The sequence below is a fragment of the Salmo trutta genome, chromosome 20 (assembly GCF_901001165.1).
Source record: "Salmo trutta chromosome 20, fSalTru1.1, whole genome shotgun sequence".
Classification (NCBI taxonomy): Eukaryota; Metazoa; Chordata; class Actinopteri; order Salmoniformes; family Salmonidae; genus Salmo; species Salmo trutta.
The window spans coordinates 7,995,149-8,014,612 of NC_042976.1; the positions used below are offsets into that span (position 1 = coordinate 7,995,149).

At 40.5% G+C, this 19,464-nt stretch overlaps 1 protein-coding gene across 1 annotated transcript; it reads right to left on the bottom strand.

Annotated features, from left to right (window-relative positions):
* Positions 1 to 17,182: 17,182 nt before the first annotated feature.
* Positions 17,183 to 18,145, bottom strand: LOC115156282 (trace amine-associated receptor 13c-like). The gene has a single exon (XM_029703740.1). It carries the CDS (start codon positions 18,143 to 18,145, stop codon positions 17,183 to 17,185), a length of 963 nt encoding a protein of 320 aa, XP_029559600.1.
* Positions 18,146 to 19,464: the final 1,319 nt, after the last annotated feature.

The following is a 19,464-nucleotide window of genomic DNA, read 5'->3' on the forward strand; positions in this document are numbered from 1 at the left end:
TGTTGTTGCCATCTAATGCACATTCAAATGTCATAAATCAACACTGCAGAGCTCTCCCTGTCCTCTGCTGTGCCTTGATTGTATTACTGCTGATGATATCAGGAAATGTGCATGTACTCCCTGGCCCATCTACTGTTGCTAGCACCAATTCTGACTTGTGCTCTGATATCTGCTTTACTGATTTATGCTCTCGTAAAAGCCTGGGTTTTCTGCGCATTAACACTAGAAGCATGTTACCTAAATTGGATCAATTGAAAGTGTGGGTTCACAGCTCCAATCCAGATGTGCTGGTCATTACTGAGACGTGGTTAACGAAGAGTGTTGTCAATACTGATGTTAACCTTTCTGGTTATAACCTTTTTTGGCAAGACACATCTTCCAAAGGTGGGTGAGTGGCAATCTTTACCAAGGATCACCTACAGTGCTCGGTTGTCTCCACCAAGTCTGTACCCCAAAAATTTGATTTGCTGGTTTTAAGCATTTCAAATAGCACTTTGTTGACTGTTGCTGGGTGTTATCGACCTCCATCAGCACCGGCCTGTACCCTACCTGCCCCAAGCTCTCTCCTGGCCCCTGACACTAAGTCTGAATGTGTCCTGCTAGGTGACCTAAACTGTGACATATTTTCACAACCTGAATAGTCCGAAAGCAATTGGACACCCAAAATCTTTTTCAGATTATTATCAATCCGACAAGGTAGGACTCCAAACACCCATAAAAGGCTACTCTCCTCGATGTTATCCTCACAAACAATCCTGATAGGTATCAGTCTGGTGTTTTCTGTAATGACCTTAGTGATCACTGTTTTACAGCCTGTGTTCGTAATAGCTACTCAGTGAAATTACCTGTCCTGATTTGTCATTGACACTTGCTAAAAAAATTAAATGAGCAAGCCTTCCTTCATGACCTGGCCTCTGTAAATTGGTATAGAATCAGCTTGATCTCCTCTGTTGAAGATGCATGGACCTTCTTTTTGATATGTTCAGTGGTATTGTTAATAACACGCCCCCATAAAGAAAATGAGAAAAAAAAACAGTTTCAGACCCTGGTTCCACCGTGATCTTGAGTTAGTCCACATCATAAATTGCTATTTATGAAAGGCTTGGCACACGCATACTCAGGCTGACTGGATCTCGTTCAGGCAAATGAGAAATAAGTGCACTCAGGCTATCCGGAAGGCCAAAGTTAGATACTTTAAGTTAAAGAGCAGTAGTCTCTCTGTGGGTCTAACCCCAAGAAGTTCTGGAAAACAGTTAAAGACCTGGAGAATAAACCCTCCTCCTCACAGCTGCCCATGTTCCTTAATGTTGATGATATGTTTGTTACACATGGCTGAGCTCTTTAATCACCACTTCATTAAGCCAGGATTCCTATTTGACTCAGCCATGCCTCGTTGCCTGTCCAACATTTCCTCTCTCCCAACCCTTCTAATGCGACGAGCCCCGATGCTTCTCCCTCTTTTTCCCCTGGCCCGCTACAAAGTTTCTCCCTGCAGGTGGTCAACGAATCAGAGGTGCTGAAGGAGCTCCTTAAAATGGACCCCCCAGAAAAACGTCTGTCCCTATCGCCGCCAAGCCTATCTCCGACCTTTTATACCTGCCTCTCTTCTCTGGGGTGGTTCCCATTGCTTGGAAGGCAGCCACGGTTCATCCTGTATTTAAAGTTGGAAATCAAGCTGATCCTAACTGTTATAGGCCTATTTCTATTTTTCCCTGCTTATCAAAAGTGTTGGAAAAACTTGTCAATAATCAGCTGACTGGCTTTCTTGATGTCCACAGTATTCTCTCTGGTATGCATTCTGGTTTCCGCTCAGGTTATGGATGTGTCACTGCAACCTAAAAGGTCCTCAGTGATGTCACCATTGCCCTTGATTCTAAGCAATATTGTGCTGCTATTCTTATTGACTTGACAAAGCTTTTGATACGGTACCCCATTCCATTCTTATGGGCCGGCTAATGAGTATTGGTGTCTCTGAGGGGTCTTTGGCCTGGTTTGCTAACTACCTCTCTCTGTCACGCCTTCTCTTTGTATTACCGGTTCTAACGCTCTTCCTGTCCTGTTCCATGTCTGTGTAAATTAAATGTTCACTCTCCGTACCTGCTTCTCATCTCCAGCGTCAGTTCTTACAGAACTGAAGCCATCAAGCGAAGCATCGGGGAGTGCTGGCTTTTCGGTTGGTGGTGACATCGAGTCCGGGAGCCGCCGCCAATGAAACCGGGGGTGCCTCAGACGGCTCGTCGGGCTTCCATGCCCTAGCTGGCTCAAGAGGTGTTCTTGCCCAGGTTGTCTCAGCAGGCGCCCATCCCACGTCAGGCCTCCGCCGGATCGTCAGGGTTTTACGCCTCAGCCGGCTTGCCAGGCATCTACGCCTCAGCCGGCTCATCAGGCGCCCACATTCCAGCGGGATCATCAGGCTGTCATGCCTCGACCAGATCATTAGGCTCCCATGCCTCAGCCGGTTCGCCAGGCTCTTACGCCTCTGCCGGTTCTCTCATCCATTTATATGCAGATGATACAGTCTTATACTTAGCTGTCACCTCCCACGGGTTTTGTGTTAAATGCTCTACAACAAAGCTTTCTTAGTGTCCAACATGCTTTCTCTGCCCTTAACCTTGTTATGACCACCTCCAAAACAAAGGTCATGTGGTTTGGTAAGAAGAATGCCCCTCTCCCCACAGGTGTGATTACTACCTCTGAGGGTTTAGAGCTTGAGGTAGTCACCTGATACAAGTACTTGGGAATATGGCTAGATGGTACACTGCCCTTCTCTCAGCACATATCAAAGCTGCAGGCTAAAGTTAAATCTAGACTACATCTAGGTTTCCTCTATCATAATTTCTCCTCTTTCACCCAGCTGCCAAACTAACCCTGATTCAGATGACCATCCTGCCCATGCTAGATTACGGAGACGTAATTTATAGATCGGCAGGTAAGGTTGCTCTTGAGCAGCTAGATGTTGTTTACTATTCAGCCATCAGATTTGCCACCAATGCTCCTTATAGGAAACATCACTGCTCTCTATACTCTTCTGTAAACTGGTCATCTCTGTATACCCGTCGCAAGACCCACTGGATTATGCTAATTTATAAAACCCTCTAAGGCCTCACTCCCCACTATCTGAGATATTTACTGTAGCCCTCATCCTCCACATAGAACACCCGTTCTGCCAGTCACATTCGAACCGCCCCAGGTTCCATGTACAACAATACAGGCAGAGCGGAAGAGAGAAAAAGAACACAGAACTGTTTAATTACCTCTGGTTATGGACACTTTTGCCAACAATAAAGCATCCATGGCCTGTTCGTCAGACAGTGAACATACATCTGGCAATATTTACATTTTCAACCCCTTGATCAGCTCGCACTCTGAAAGTAAAGAAAATATATTATTTTTTGTTGATTTGAAAACAATAACTGAGACATGACTGTTCAATCTAAAGCAGCAGATGTTATTTTCAGGATACGTCAATACAGCACAGGAAGCTTAACACCAGACTGGTATTGTGGTTGTTCATTACGTGATGGGAAATATGCAATATGCATACAAAATGATATACTTACCTTCCTTGAAAATCCATCTATACCGCCAAAGATGACAATGTTGTATCTTGAAAGAAGCATTGGAATTAAAACTGAAATGTTTAAAACTTTTGGGATCGGTGTCCCTTCAACGGGATGGTTGAGCTAATGTAGGCTAATGCGATTAGCATGAGGTTGTAAATAACAAGAACATTTCCCAGGACATAGACATATCTGATGTTGGCAGAAAGCTTAAATTCCTGTTAATCTAACTGCACTGTCCAATTTACAGTAGCTATTACAGTGAAATAATACCATGCTATTGTTTGAGGAGAGTGCACACTTGAACATGAAAAGTTATTAATTAACAAATTAGGCACATTTGGGCAGTCTTAATACATTTTTAACAGAAATGCAATGGTTCATTGGATCAGTTTAAAACTTTGCACATACACTGATGCCATCTAGTGGCCAAAATCTAAATTCCACCTGGGCTGGAATAATATATTCCTTTCTCTTGCATTTCAAACATGATGGTACAAAAAAAATTCAAAAGAACAGTTGGTTTTTTATTTGTATTATCATTTACCAGATCTATTGTGTTATATTCTACTTCATTCATTTCAAATTTCCATAAACTTCAAAGTGTTTCCTTTCAAATGGTACCAAGACTATGCATGTCCTTGCTTCAGGGCCTGAGCAACAGGCAGTTGGTTTGGGTATGTCATTTTAGGCGAAAATTTAAAAAAGGGGCTAATCCTTAATCCTTAACCTATATACCTGCTTCATTATTGATGAAGAACAACTCCAATTTCATACATCATTGAAAATATGCCTACGAATAAAAAAGTTAAAATAACTTCTTAGATTTGATGGAGACAAAACCTTAGTACCTCAATGTGGATGAGAGTCAGGGGAGCAGGAACAGAGTATTTTTGCTGAGCAATGCAACGAAGCTAGATTATTCTGGCAATGATACCTGCACCATCTACACGCTGCAAAGACCCCCTAGCTCTTCGCCATTGTACACGATGGCCAATTGCTTTGAGACTTCATTTGATCGTTCTAAAGCCCGCATGGGGCATCTTTGCCTTAATGGGCCTGACTTTCTGGTCTAACTCTTCATCTGACATATCAGAATAGCATTCCCTGACAGACATATTGTGTTCTTTAATTTACACTGTCATGAAATGTGATTATATATCAACTATGAAACAAATAGGACATGGCCTGCTTATGAGTTGGCATAAAATAATTCAATTGAAAATGGCGAGAACAGGCGTTCGTTGCTAAATGTTTTTGGTTAGCTTGAGAATCATAATTGCATTATTTATCATTCTACGGTATGTAGGTATGTATCTGTGTAATATAGTAGAATGTTATGAACCTACTAGCTACTAGCTATGTAGAAGTTGGACGGAAGAACACCCAGTGCTGCTAACCTGAGATGCCATCATCACACAGTCCTTTGTAGGTGTCCGCTATGACTTCCTTTGTGTCGGAAAGAAAGGCTGAACAGTATTAGTTGTAGTCAAACTGACACTCAAAAAATGGCCATCATGGAGGGTGGTTGATAGCAAAATTAAATTGGAGTTTTGTTTTCAAATACATTTTTTTTGTTCTCAAAATATTTTTTGCGAAAAAAATGCATCAAGTTTTGCACTCTATTACAAAATATTTGATTGTAAAACATTATTTTACTCTGAAGCCTCGTTTTTGCTTCCAGAACAATTATTTTTGAATAAAAATGAAAAAGTTGCTTTCAGAATAATTATTTTTGATTGAAAATTAAACAGTTTTGCTTTCGACAAAAAGACATCAATTTTTTGCAAGTTGGGGAGGGGGGCTAAAAGCTGAACAATAGGCTATTCAACCTTCACAGACCAGGTTTGCCCTAACGAGTTAGAGCACTGATTATGCTTTTGGGTCCCAATGCACTACTGTGTCTCTAACTGACAATGAATGGGCAATATAAGCCAAATAATTAACTGATAATTATGCACGACTTCAAATGAAACAACCAGGGAGCAGGTTTCGAACCCTCAACCTTCTTGCCCGAAGTCCAGCTCGCAATGAACTGTACACCAAAAGAATGCTCAAACCTCAGAGTCGATAGAGCGCGTCCTCACGGTAGCTTGCTACTCAATGTAATAAAGTAATGACTTTTCAAATAAGTTACCTTACACGTTATGTTGGATGACAATTTGTTAGCTACTCTGTCCTTATGAACCAGATAGCATATCATTACAGCAGTATGTACCGGTATGTTAGCTATCTACCTAACGTTAGTAGTTATACATCAAACTTGACAGTATATTAACTATAGGCTATCTAACTTCCCAATGTTTATTGACTTGATTATTCCCGTCATTCTTAGCTTAGCTAAATGAGTTCTCAATGGACATTTGGGGCTTTCGTAAATTCGCTCTGGCTATCTACTCTGATTTCAGAGCACTCTCGTCTGAGTGTACCAGAGCGCATAATAATCAATTTACGAGCGCTCAACACCCGTTGAATATGGCCGGTGTCATTAAACGTCGGGGAAAAAAGCATAATTAAATTGTTTCCAGCAGCACAGTTATAGTCACCAACGCTCTGGTTAACACGAAAACTGCCTAACAAGCTCTGCTAGGGTGAGTAAAATGGTCAGATTGGTCTCATTTGTGTCTGGAAATAGCTAGCAAGCTAGCCATTGTTGCTATCTGTTGTAAGGCCAAAACGCTCAAATCAACCCTACTCCTCAGCCCGAACGTCCAGTGTGTGCTCCGAGAAAGAAACGGTCTGAATTTACCCAGAGAGTTTTTTGTTTTCATGGAATAGAAACACCATAATATTAATCAAATTAATCAAGCAAGTACCAGTCAAAAGTTTGGACACACCTACTTATTCCAGGAGTTTTCTTTATTTTTACTATTTTCTACATTGTAGAATAATAGTGAAGACATCACAACTATGAAATAACACATTTTGAATCAGTTAAGAACAAATTCTTATTTACAAGGACAGCCTACTCATTTCTCCCTGTCGGTTAATTGAACCCCAGTCTCCCGCTTGCCCTCCCCGTCTCTGGTAATGCCAATATGGAAGACTATCAAATGCTTCTCAAAGATGCCCTCTGGTGGTCAAACTAGCACTAACTTGCATTAACAGAAAAAATGGCTGACAATTTAAATAACGTGCCACAGAATGCTGCTGCAGCCCGAAAGGTGTGCCGCAATATGACGCAACTTTTAAAGGAGGAACCACTGTATTACTGAAATTCTGGTAAGACAAAAAAAGTTGTCCTCATTACCACCTCTTAGTGTACCAGTGGGTAACCCACTAGACAACAGGTTCTTTGTACGTGCCTTTAAACATGCTTTTGAAGGCTGGACCGAGAACAGCAAAGACAGGCTGTACTTTTTGGAGCAATTCACTGTGGTGCAACCCAGACATCTAGTCCACAGTTGCCAACATATGGAGGCCAACAGAGGATATGCAGAGAACAAAAGGCTTCTGAAAAAAAACACTTTGAGATGAGTATAGAATTGCCATAGCTTAAATTGAGAAAGCTCTCAGCTGGCTGTCCAATCCATCAAGGTTGAAGATTCTAAATCTTTACAAGCCTTTGCTGTTTTCCTCACTGGATGACGCAACTCCATAGATTATGTTCAATATATGGAGGAAATGGACAGGCCATCAAATATGAGAGCCATGGTCTCAAACGTATTATTTAAAGAAAAATTGATAGTTTTGGCTTATGACATACATGAGTGAAATGGCAGAAGAGACAGAAGCAGAAGTATTTTGACCTGGGTAATTCTGTTGATTGCCAGGCCAGGATAAACCCCCACTGCAGCAGTGAGGGGAGGTTCAGGGCCTGTGAGTAGGCCAAGTGTTCTGAACACTTAACATGTTACAAAAGTAAAGTTATATAATAATATAACTTTTTTTCAGTAAAGGAGTAATGTAACAGGTTACTTTTTACATTTTAGAAATTAAATTATTGGTACTTTTTCCATTAACATGTGCACTAGTTTTCTGAAAATATTTCCCTACCGGGAGCAGTGTTTCCATGATCCGATCTCGACTTTTTTCCACATTTAGTTCTCAAGCGAGCGGAGAAAGGTTGTTTGGAGAATGAAATGACAGCTGCTGTCCATAGAAATGGTTAGAAGGCGCACCTTTTGATATTTGCCAATTATCGCTTCTGTGATAGAAAAGCTCATAGAGGTATTCACAGTCGAGTGTGCTCTCTATACGTCTCCTAAGCATTGGTCAACCAACACTGGTGTCTGGAGAGAAAGTTCACATTCCCCTTCTCAGACGTTGCATGCATCAACCAATCGTTGTGTACCACATTGCTCTAACATGTGCTTAATTGATACAACTGTACATATTCTTCTCATTGATTCCAGCAGTTACAGTATTTTTTAACCTACTGGTGATCATCTCTCACTTCAAGCAGCTTCACACTCCAACCAACCTGCTCATCCTCTCTCTGGCTGTGTCAGATCTCCTGGTGGGACTGATTGTGATACCAGTAACGACTGCAGCAATAATGGAACCATGCTGGGGTTTTGGGGAATATTTCTGTGTGTTTGAATTCTACATCTCGTGTTCATGTACTTCTTTATCTCTGGGCATTTTGGTCTTGATATCTGTTGCTGTGTGTGATCCCTTATTGTACCACTCTAATATAACAATAACAAGAATAATGTGTTGTACTGTCATGGCCAAAAGTTTTGAGAATGACACAAATATTAATTTTCACAAAGTCTGCTGCCTCAGTTTCTATACGCAATTTGCATATACTCCAGATTGTTATGAAGAGTGATCAGATGAATTGAAATTAATTGCAAAGTCCCTCTTTGACATGCAAATGAACTGAATCCCCAAACAACCTTTCCACTGCATTTCAGCCCTGCCACAAAAGGACCGGCTGACATCATGTCAGTGATTCTCTCGTTAACACAGGTGTGAGTGTTGAGTAGGAAGAGGCTGGAGATCTCTCTGTCATGCTGATTGAGTTCGAATAACAGACTAGAAGCTTCAAAAGGAGGGAGGTGCTTGGAATCATTGTTCTTCCTCTGTCAATCATGGTTACCTGCAAGGAAACACGTGCCATCATCATTGCTTTGCACAAAAAGGGCTTCAGAGGCAAGGATATTGCTGCCAGTAAGATTGCACCTAAATCAACCATTTATCGGATCATCAAGAACTTCAAAGAGAGCGGTTCAATTGTTGTGAAGAAGGCTTCAGGGCGCCCAAGAAAGTCCAGCAAGCGCCAGGACGTCTCCTAAAGTTGATTCAGCTGCAGGATCAGGGCACCACCAGTACAGAGCTTGCTCAGGAATGGCAGCAGGCAGGTGTGAGTACATCTGCATGCACAGTGAGGCGAAGACTTTTGGAGGATGGCCTGGTGTCAAGAAGGGCAGCAAAGAAGCCACTTCTCTCTAGGAAAAACATCAGGGACAGACTGATATTCTGCAAAAGGTACAGGGATTGGACTGCTGAGGACTGGGGTAAAGTCATTTTCTCTGATGAATCCCCTTTCCGATTGTTTGCGGCATCCGGAAAAAAACTTGTCCGGAGAAGACAAGGTGAGCTCAACCATCAGTCCTGTGTCATGCCAACAGTAAAGCATCCTGAGACCATTCATGTGTGGGGTTGCTTCTCAGCCAAGGGAGTGGGCTCACTCACAATTTTGCCTAAGAACACAGCCATGAATAAAGAATGGTACCAACACATCCTCCGAGAGCAACTTCTCTCAACCATCCAGGAACCATTTGGTGACGAACAATGCCTTTTCCAGCATGATGGAGCACCTTGCCATAAGGCAAAAGTGATAACTAAGTGGCTCGGGGAACAAAACATCGATATTTTGGGTCCATGGCCAGGAAACTCCCCAGACCTTAATTCCATTGAGAACTTGTGGTCAATTCTCAATAGGCGGGTGGACAAACAAAACCCCACAAATTCTGACAAACTCCAAGAATTGATTATGCATGAATGGGCTGCCATCAGTCAGGATGTGGCCCAGAAGTTTATTCACAGCATGCCAGGGCGGATTGCAGAGGTCTTGAAAATGAAGGGTCAACACTGCAAATATTGACTCTACATCAACTTCATGTAATTGTCAATAAAAGCCTTTAACACTGACAAAAATATCTAAAGACACTGAAGCAGCAGACTTTGTGAAAATTAATATTTGTGTCATTCTCAAAACTTTTGGCCACAACTGAATATCCATTACCTGGTGTTGTTGTATCACATGCCGTGCTGCTATTATAAAAAACATTGTAAATGTACAGGTACCCAGTAGGTGTTTGAAAGAATGTTTTATTGTTGAAGGAATAACCTGGGGTAATATCATTGACCTTGTATTTACAATGGTTGTCCCATGCTCTATTATTATAACACTTTATATGAAAATCTTTGTGGCGGCCAGATCACAGGCCAGAAAGGTATTTTCAAAAGAGGCTGTCAGTGTGTATGGTGTTAAAAATGTACAGGCAAATAAGTCTGAGAGAAAAGTAGCACAAACTCTAGCTATCTCATTTGTTGGATTCTATTTACATTTTTTTATTTTTTTATTGAATTGACAATGTATAATCAGTAATCATCAGCATTCTTCCACTTGTTAATTCCTTAATTAATCCAACAATTTATGCTTTCTTTTATCCATGGTTCAAAGAAATATCTAAATGTATTTTAACTCGGGTGAAGTTAAGGCGTTCAAAGTTCCTATGTTTTTATTCCCTAGTTTAAAGTTGTTATGTTATACTGTTTTTTGTTGTTATTGCTTCTTTCTTGTAACAATATAGATACATGTGGTGATGATACAGAATTATTTGGCTGGATTGGATTGGAAAGACTTGCCTCTACCATCAGTCCTATTAGTAAATGTGCAATCACTGGATTACAAAATAGATCAACTACGATCACGAATATCCTTCCAATGGGACATTAAAACTGTAATATCTTATGTTTCACCTGGTCGTGGCTAAACGACAACATGAATAACATACAGCTGGCGGGGTTTACGCTGCATCGGCAAGATAGAACAGCCGCCTCCGGCAAGACAAGGGGTGGCGGTCTGTGTATATTTGTAAACAACAGCTGATGCAATAAAACTAATAGTAAGGAAGTCTCAAGATTTTGCTTTCCTGAGGTAGAGTATCTCATGATAAGCTGTAGACAACACTATTTCACAAAAGAGTGTTCATCTATATTCTTCGTGGCAGTCTATTTACCACCACAAACCGATGCTGGCACTAAGACCGCACTCAATGAGCTGTATACGGCCATAAGCAAATAGGAAAATGTTAATCCAGAGGCGGCGCTCTTAGTGGCTGGGGACTTTAATGCAGGGACACTTAAATCCATTTGTCTCATTTCTACCAGCATGTTAAATGTGCAACCAGAGGGAAAAAACTCTTAACCACCTTTACTCCACACACAGAGACACGTACAAAGCTCTCCCTCGCCCTCCATTTGACAAATCTGACCATAATTCTATCATCCCGATTCCTGCTTACAAATAAAAACTAAAGCAGGAAGCACCAGTGACTCGGTCAGTAAAGAAGTTGTCAGATGAAGCAGATGCTAAGATACAGGACTGTTTTGATAGCACAGACTGGAATATGTCCCGAGATTCTTTAAATTGCATTGAGGAGTACACCACATCAGTCACTGGCTTCATCAATAACTGCATCGATGACGTCATCCGCATAGTGACTGTATGTACATACCCCAACCAGAAGCAACGGATTACAGGCAACATCCACACTGACGTAAAGGATAGAGCTGCCGCCTTCAAGGAGTGGGACTCTAACCCAGAAGCTTATAAGAAATCCCTCAACGCTCTCCGACAAACTATCAAACAGGAAAAGCATTAATACAGGACTAATATTGAATCAAACTACACTGGCTCTGATTCTCGTAAGGATGTGGTAGGGCTTGCAAACTATTACAGACTACAAAGGGAAGCACAGCCGCAAATTGCCCAGTGAAACAAGCCTAGAAGACGAGGTAAATTACTTCTATGCTCGCTTCGAGGAAAGCAACACTGAAGCATAGATGAGAGCATCAGCTGTTATGGACGACTGTGTGATCACACTCTCCGTCGCTAATGTGAGGAATACCTTTGAAGAGGTCAACATTCACAAGGCCGCAGGGCCAGATGGATTACAAGGACGTGTACTCCGAGCATGTGCTGACCAACTGGCAAGTGTCTTCACAAACCTTTTCAACCTGTCCCTGACTGAGTCTGTAATACCAACACGTTTCAAGCAGACCACCATAGTCCCTGTGCCCAAGAACACTATGGTGATATGGTCCTTGACTAGTCTCTCAAAGCACTTCAAGATGACGGAAGTGAGTGCTACGGGGCGATAGTCATTTAGCTCAGTTACCTTCGCTTTCTTGGGAACCAGGTTGCTGTACTGACTCTGATGACGTATCCCGAGTGATCCATGTTTCCATGAAACAAAGAACGTTACAATCTCTGATGTTTCTCTGGAAGGCAACCCTTGCTCGGATTTTGTCTACCTTGTTGTCAAGAGACTGGACATTGGCGAGTAGTATGCTCGGGAGCAGTGCACGATGTGCCCGTCTACGGAGCCTGACCAGAAGACCGCTCCGTCTGCCCCTTATGCGGCGCCTTTGTTTTGGGTCGCCTGCTGGGATCCGATCCATTGTCCTGGGTGGTGGACCAAACAGAGGATCCACTTCGGGAAAGTCGTATTCCTGGTCGTAATGTTGGTGAGTTGACGTTGCTCTTATATTCAATAGTTCCTCCCGACTGTATGTAGTAAAACCTAAGATTTCCTGGGGTAACAATGTAAGAAATAACACATTAAAAAACAAAATACTGTATAGTTTCCTTGGAACGAGGTGGCCATCTCTGTCGGCGCCGGAAGTGACTACTTCTCTGTTTATTATCTGTGCATAGTTACTTTAACTCTAACTACATGGACATATTACCTCAATTACCTCGACTAACATGTGCCTCCGCACATTGACTTTGAACTGGTACCCCCTGTATATAGCCTCGCTACTGTTATTGCTGCTGCTCTTTAATTATTTCTTATTTTTATTTATGAATTATATATTTTTTACTTAAGACTTATTTTTCTAAAAATTGCATTGTTGGTTAAGGGCTTGTAAGTAAGCATTTACCTGTTGTATTCGGTCCATGTGACGAATAACATTTGATTGATTGATTGAAACAACTGGAATTTTTCTCCTGCGTTTCTCATGAGAGAATTGCTTAAGACTAGACTTGCTCTATATCAGATAGAACTGGCCCTGATCTGTTTCACAAGTCCTTGTGCTTGTCTCCACCCCCTCCAGGTCTCACCCATCTTCCACACTTTCCTCTGGGTATTTATACCTGTGTTTTCTGTCTGTCTGGGCCAGTTCGTCTTGTTTGGCCCAGTGGGTGTAAAACTCTGCAGTAAAACTGTTTTTAAACTTGGCTCTTTCCTCCAGCATTTTGGATATGAAATCTAATGTTTCATATGAGGTGACATCATAGACTGTCACCTTTTATTTGAGGGTATTTTAATACATATCTGTTTTACCGTTTAGAAATGAAAACACCTTATGTATTTAGTCCCCCCATTTGAAGAAGTCATAAGTATTTGGACAACTTCACTTGTAGTGTATTAAAGGTAGTAACCCTTTAAACGTAATGTTCAGTTAAATGATGTATTTAGATATTGGTTCCCTTACCCTGTAATCAGTCTATGAACTGCTCTAATGAGTGACTGCAGTCCACACTTTGGTTCTGATAGTCACTGCCAACAAACATGAATGCTGTCACTTTCAGACAAACACGTTACTACTTCAGCACACTACTACCACAACAATGTGACTGTTTTTGAATAAAAAATGACATATACTTCCTGTCACGTCCTGACCATAGAAAGCTTTTATTTTCTATGGTTGAGTAGGTCAGGGCGTGACTGGGGGGTTAGTCTAGTTTGTATTTTCTATGTGGGGTTCTAGTTTCTTTTTTCTATGTTGGTGTTTTGTATGATTCCCAATTAGAGGCAGCTGGTTATCATTGTCTCTAATTGGGTATCATACTTAAGTAGCATTTTTTCCACCTGTGGGTTATGGGATATTGTTTATGTGTAGTTGTATTGTCGTCACGTTTTGTTTATTCTTTATTGTATTTTGCTAAGTGTTACGTGAATTAAGTTATCAATGTTCTTAAACCGAACTTCAATTAAACTACTCAGTCTGCCCCCCAGAGGGTGTAAGATTCTGGTTGAATGAAGCAGACGGAGAGCCAGCTTACAATTGGTCAGAATGTTTATTTATGAGAGCTCTAAAATTCATACAATGCACACAGCCTTTTATATTACCACACACACACACACACACACACACACACACACACACACACACACACACACACACACACACACACACACACACACACAAATAAACTTACATCAGTAGAGAACTCCACCCCGCTTTAGGCGGCTGTATTTTTCCACAGTACCCAGACCACCTGTCTCCTTATCTTTTGCCAGCCTAGCCGTTTTCGGGCAGTTGTTCCCCTCCCTAACTTAGGGAGGCCCATTTTCCTGTTCTTTTCACAAGGTCGTCTTATCAACTATGCCCTGTTCATTTTGAAATAGTAACAGTGACTTTGTCTTAAACAGTCTCCTCACACACATTAGTACATTAACATTATAATCACTCGGATATAGATTTTCAGGGTGAAATCATTTAGTCAAACCTTTAATCATAAAATTTCCATTACACTTAGTTTCACTATATAATAATGATGTGGAACGCTACTCATGCTGCGCCTTGGTACATTTCTACAAACAAACGTGACACTTCCTTTAACATCCTCTGTGGGTTGCATTCAGTCTGTAATACAATCAAATGTTGAATAAGTGAAGTGGTATTAATATAAAACATTTTCAGGGAGTCTCCTGTAATGAAAAGGCTTTGGTATTATTCATACAGATGGTCTCTTCTCAGTTTGGCACAGACACACTTTTCACCTAACACAGAAAGTTCAATTGACTTTATAGACCAGACATACTTCTCTTTCATAATGAATGAGTCTAGTTATCCCTCTCAGTCACAGATTGTGAATTATACTGCCATCCTTTGGCCACTGCACATACTGAAAACAATCTCTGATCACTGGGCACAGACGTCAATTCAATGTCTAGTCCATGTTGGTTCAAAAATAAACAACGCTGATTCAACCAGTGAATACCCAGCGGGTGTAAAACTCTGCAGTAAAACTGTTTGTAGAATGTCACCTTTTAATTGAGGGTATATTCATACAGATCTGTTTTACCGTTTAGAAATGAAAAAACCTAATGTGTCTCGTCCCCCCATTTGAAGAAGTCATAAGTATTTGGACAACTTCACTTGTATTGTATTAAAGGCAGTAACCCTTTAAACGTGATGTTCAGTTAAATTATGTATTTAGATATTGGTTCCCTTACCCTGTAAGCAGTCTATGAACTGCTCTAATGAGTGACTGCAGACCACACTTTGGTTTTGTAGTCACTGCCAACAAACAAGAATGCTGTCACTTTCAGACAAAACATGTTACTACTTCAGAACACTACTACAACAGTGTGACTGTTTTGGAATAAAATGTTCAATATATTTCCTTTAACATCCTCTGTGTTGTGTGCTTCTTGTTTAACCATTGATATGTTCTAGGTCATTTTGAGACCTGAAGGAGCATCAGGTACTGCTGGAATATCTACCAATAGCATGTCCATCTTTTTGTGAGAAATTACACTGGTCACTGTTCAGAACATTTATAAAGTATTAAGGACATAAGAATAGTCCTCACTTCAGATTAGGAACTGCAAAATTACTTTACTAATGATTAGTAAATGGTTTCATATGTAAATGTTAAACATCATGTGAATGTATATATATACTATAAAAGTTGTTTATTAATGTGTATTTATTAATGTGTTATTAATGTGTGAATAACTAGCTTACCAAAACAAATATGGGAGTAATGATAAATGAATGATGAGTAAACTATTTACTAATCCATGATAAATTCTTTAGTGTGATACCCAAACTCCATAATCATTCAGAGTAAACAGCATCTGAGAGAGCTGTTCTGCCTCTGTAGTGAGAGTAGTGGCAGTGTTCCTAACCAGTATGTTGAGGTTAAAGTGTCTGCTACAGTCTCCTGCGCTGTTGTGTTTAATCATTACTGCATATAGAAGTTATTTGTAAATGTGAGAATACCTAGCTGACTAACATTTAACTAATGTGGGAGTAATAATAGGTGGCGAACATACTCTAAATGCCTTACAAATGGTTTATTACCGAACATTTTACCCTCAACTACTTACACAATACACAATTTATTTAGACCTGGACGTTTTCTGATATCATACAGTATTGTACATTTCAACTTCACTGGACCTGTTGAAGGCGGTGTGTCCCAATTGTGCCACTAGAGGGTAATGTTAGACAATATACAGTATTGAATGCCTCATGACATCCTCAAAATGTACTTTGGTATTGGGTATTTATTAGGATCCCCATTATCCAATGCAAAAGCATCAGCTAGTCTGTCTGGGGTCCACATTAAATAACATGGAACAACAGACTATTTGGAATATACAACCCAAAATCACTACAATGTAATTTAGTAAACAATTGTATGCCTTCTTATGACTTCTCCAAGTCATTCCACTCATGCTGCCAAACATACCCTCGTAAAACTGACCATCCTACCAATCCTCGACTTCGGCGATGTCATTTACAAAATAGCCTCCAATACCCTACTCAACAAGCTGGATGCAGTCTATCACAGTGCCATCCGTTTTGTCACCAAAGCCCCATATACAACCCACCACTGCGACCTGTATGCTCTCGTTGGCTGGCCTTCACTTCATCATCGTCGCCAAACACATTGGCTCCAGGTCATCTACAAGACCCTGCTAGGTAAAGTCCCCCCTTATCTCCGCTCACTGGTCACCATAGCAGCACCCACCTGTAGCACGCGCTCCAGCAGGTATATCTCTCTGGTCACCCCTAAAGCCAACTCCTCCTTTGGTCGTCTCTCCTTCCAGTTCTCAGCTGCCAATGATTGGAACGAACTACAAAAATCTCTAAAACTGGAAACACTTATCTCCCTCACTAGCTTTAAGCACCAGCTGTCAGAGCAGCTCACAGATCTCTGCACCTGTACATAGCCCATCTTTAATTGAGCCCAAACTACTACCTTTTCCCCTACTGTATTTATTTATTTTATTTATTTTGCTCCTTTGCACCATATTATTTATATTTTAACTTTTAACTTTCTTCAAACTACAAATCTACCATTCCAGTGTTTTTTCTTGCCATACTTTATTTACTTTGCCACCATGGCATTTTTTTGCCTTTACCTCCATTATCTCACATCATTTGCTCACATTGTATATAGTCTTATTTTTTTCTACTGCATCATTGATTGTATGTTGTTTTACTCCATGTGTAACTCTGTGTTTTTGTATGTTGTCGAACTGCTTTGCTTTATCTTGGCCAGGTCGCAATTGTAAATGAGAACTTGTTCTCAACTTGCCTACCTGGTTAAATAAAGGTGAAATAAATAAATAAATAAATTCCAATCCAATCCAGCCAAATAATTCTGTATCAACACATGTATCTATGATGACAACACTGAACTATGAAAATCTGAACTTCAGAGTTAAAATATGTTTAAATGTAATTTTGAACCGTGGATAAAATAAGGCATAAATTATTGGATTAATTAAGGAGTTAACAAGTGGCAAAAAGCTGATGATAAATGATAAAACATCTTCAATTAAAAAAGAAAGAAAGAAAAAAACAAATAGAGATGGAATCCAACAAATTAAATAGTTGAAAACAACAATAGAAAGAGTTTTTGTTGCTTTTCTCTCAGACTTATTTGCCTGTACAGTTTTAACACCAGACACACTGGCAGCCTCTTTTGAAAATACCTTTCTGGCCTGTGATCTGGCCACCACAAAGATTTTCATATAAAGTCTTATAATAACAGAGCACGGGACAACCATTGTAATTACAAGGTCAATTAACGTAACCCAATTTAACCGTTCTAAAATAACACATTCCTTTAAACACCTTCTTTGTACCTGTACATTTACAAAGTTTTTTATAATAGCAGCACGGTATATGATACAACAACACCATGTAATGGATATACAACACATAATTCTTGTTATTGTTATTTTAGAGTGGTACAATAAGGGATCACACACAGCAACATAGCGGTCAATAGATATCAAGACCAAATTACCCAGAGATAAAGAAGTACATAAATAAGAGATGTAGAATTGAAACACACAAAAATGTTCACCAAACCCCCAGCATGGTTCCATTATTGCTACAGTCACTACTGGTATCACAATCAGTCCCACCAGGAGATCTGACACAGCCAGAGAGAGGATGAGCAGGTTGGTTGGAGTGTGGAGCTGCTTGAAGTGAGAGATGGAGATGATCACCAGTATGTTCAAAAATACTGTAACTGCTGAAATCAATGAGAAGAAGATGTACAGTGTTATGTATATAGATGTTGATATCAAAGCCTTTCTGCAAGAAGAGTTTCTGTCTTGGAAACAGTATTGAACATCTTCATGCTTCTCCATTTGTAGTAAAGGATCAAAATGCTGAGGTCCCGCTCTTGCTTGGTCCTGTGTGTGACCCTGTCAGGTCAGCCTTCTGACAAACTCTGAGCTCTGCCTCTCTATTTATCCCTGAATTACTGACAGCCACTCCTCTCCCCAGAGTCTCTCTGTACACACACACACACACAAGTGAGCACAGAAATAAAAAAAACGGTTGGATAAACAAATAATTTGTGAAATCTTGATGCAATGTATGACAGGATTGGATGTTCCTTTGCTGACCTAGCCTGTCCTTCAGTCTTACTGATAGTTAGACATGAGAGAAAAGCTACATTTTTCTCAGCTGAGCATTTTAATGGGTAACATATTGTATGAGTTATCTTTTAGTCACTCAAATACTTTTTTAAATAGGAAACATGATATCTGTGTAAGAATGTTTTGGTTGATGTCAGTTTGGACCATAATCCACAACCTCAGGAGACATGACGGCATGCCACATGTCAGCTGGCTAGTGTAGGAAAGCTGACAGTAAGGAAATTGATCAGCGGGCATGTTCAAAATTAATAGTGGCATTCCACAGGAACATTCCATACACTTTGAAAATGTCCATCTGATCTATATTCTGAACAATTCTACTTCAAATTGAGGGATACTTTGTCTCAGTTACATCATTAGGACAAATAGTATTCAGTTATTTTATATTTAACCAGGCAAGTCAGTTAAGAACAACTTCTTATAACAATGACAGCCGACCGCAGCCAAACCCTGCTCTACCCCTACCTATGGGACTCCCGATCACAGCCGGTTGTGATACAGCCCAGGATGGAACCAGGATCTGTAGTGAGGCTTCTCACACTGTGATGCAGTGTCCTAGACCACTGCGCCACTCGGGAGGCTACTATTTGTCAGACATCAGAACAACCACACTGTATTCTGACCCAGTCAACCCTTCATGTTGTTTTCCTTTTCTGGTGTGCTGTTTCTCTAATTTTAACAAAAAAAGTGACTAAGAAATGGGATTCCCAGTTCAGTTGTGTCGAGGAATGATCTCAAAATTATCTAAAAATATGTGACAGTTCAAAATGTACTGGGAATATTTTCATAAGAACATACCCTGCCCCCTCATATAATTAACTAAATAACGCTTATGAGCATAAAAAATAACTGTAGCAACCCTGCGTTTAGAAAGGTGGATATTGACTTTGCCACATCAGCATGCTTTTGTGGCACAGTTGATGTCACACATGGCTACAGGCCAGAAGGTTAAGGGTTCGAGCTCACTCTCACTGTCTATTTCATTAGCCCTACATTATGATCAGAGCCGGCTGCAGACAATGATC

Bases quoted from the DNA above. Each gene is read 5' to 3' on its own strand.
- LOC115156282 (XM_029703740.1), bottom strand. From the start codon at position 18,145: ATGGAGAAGCATGAAGATGTTCAATACTGTTTCCAAGACAGAAACTCT.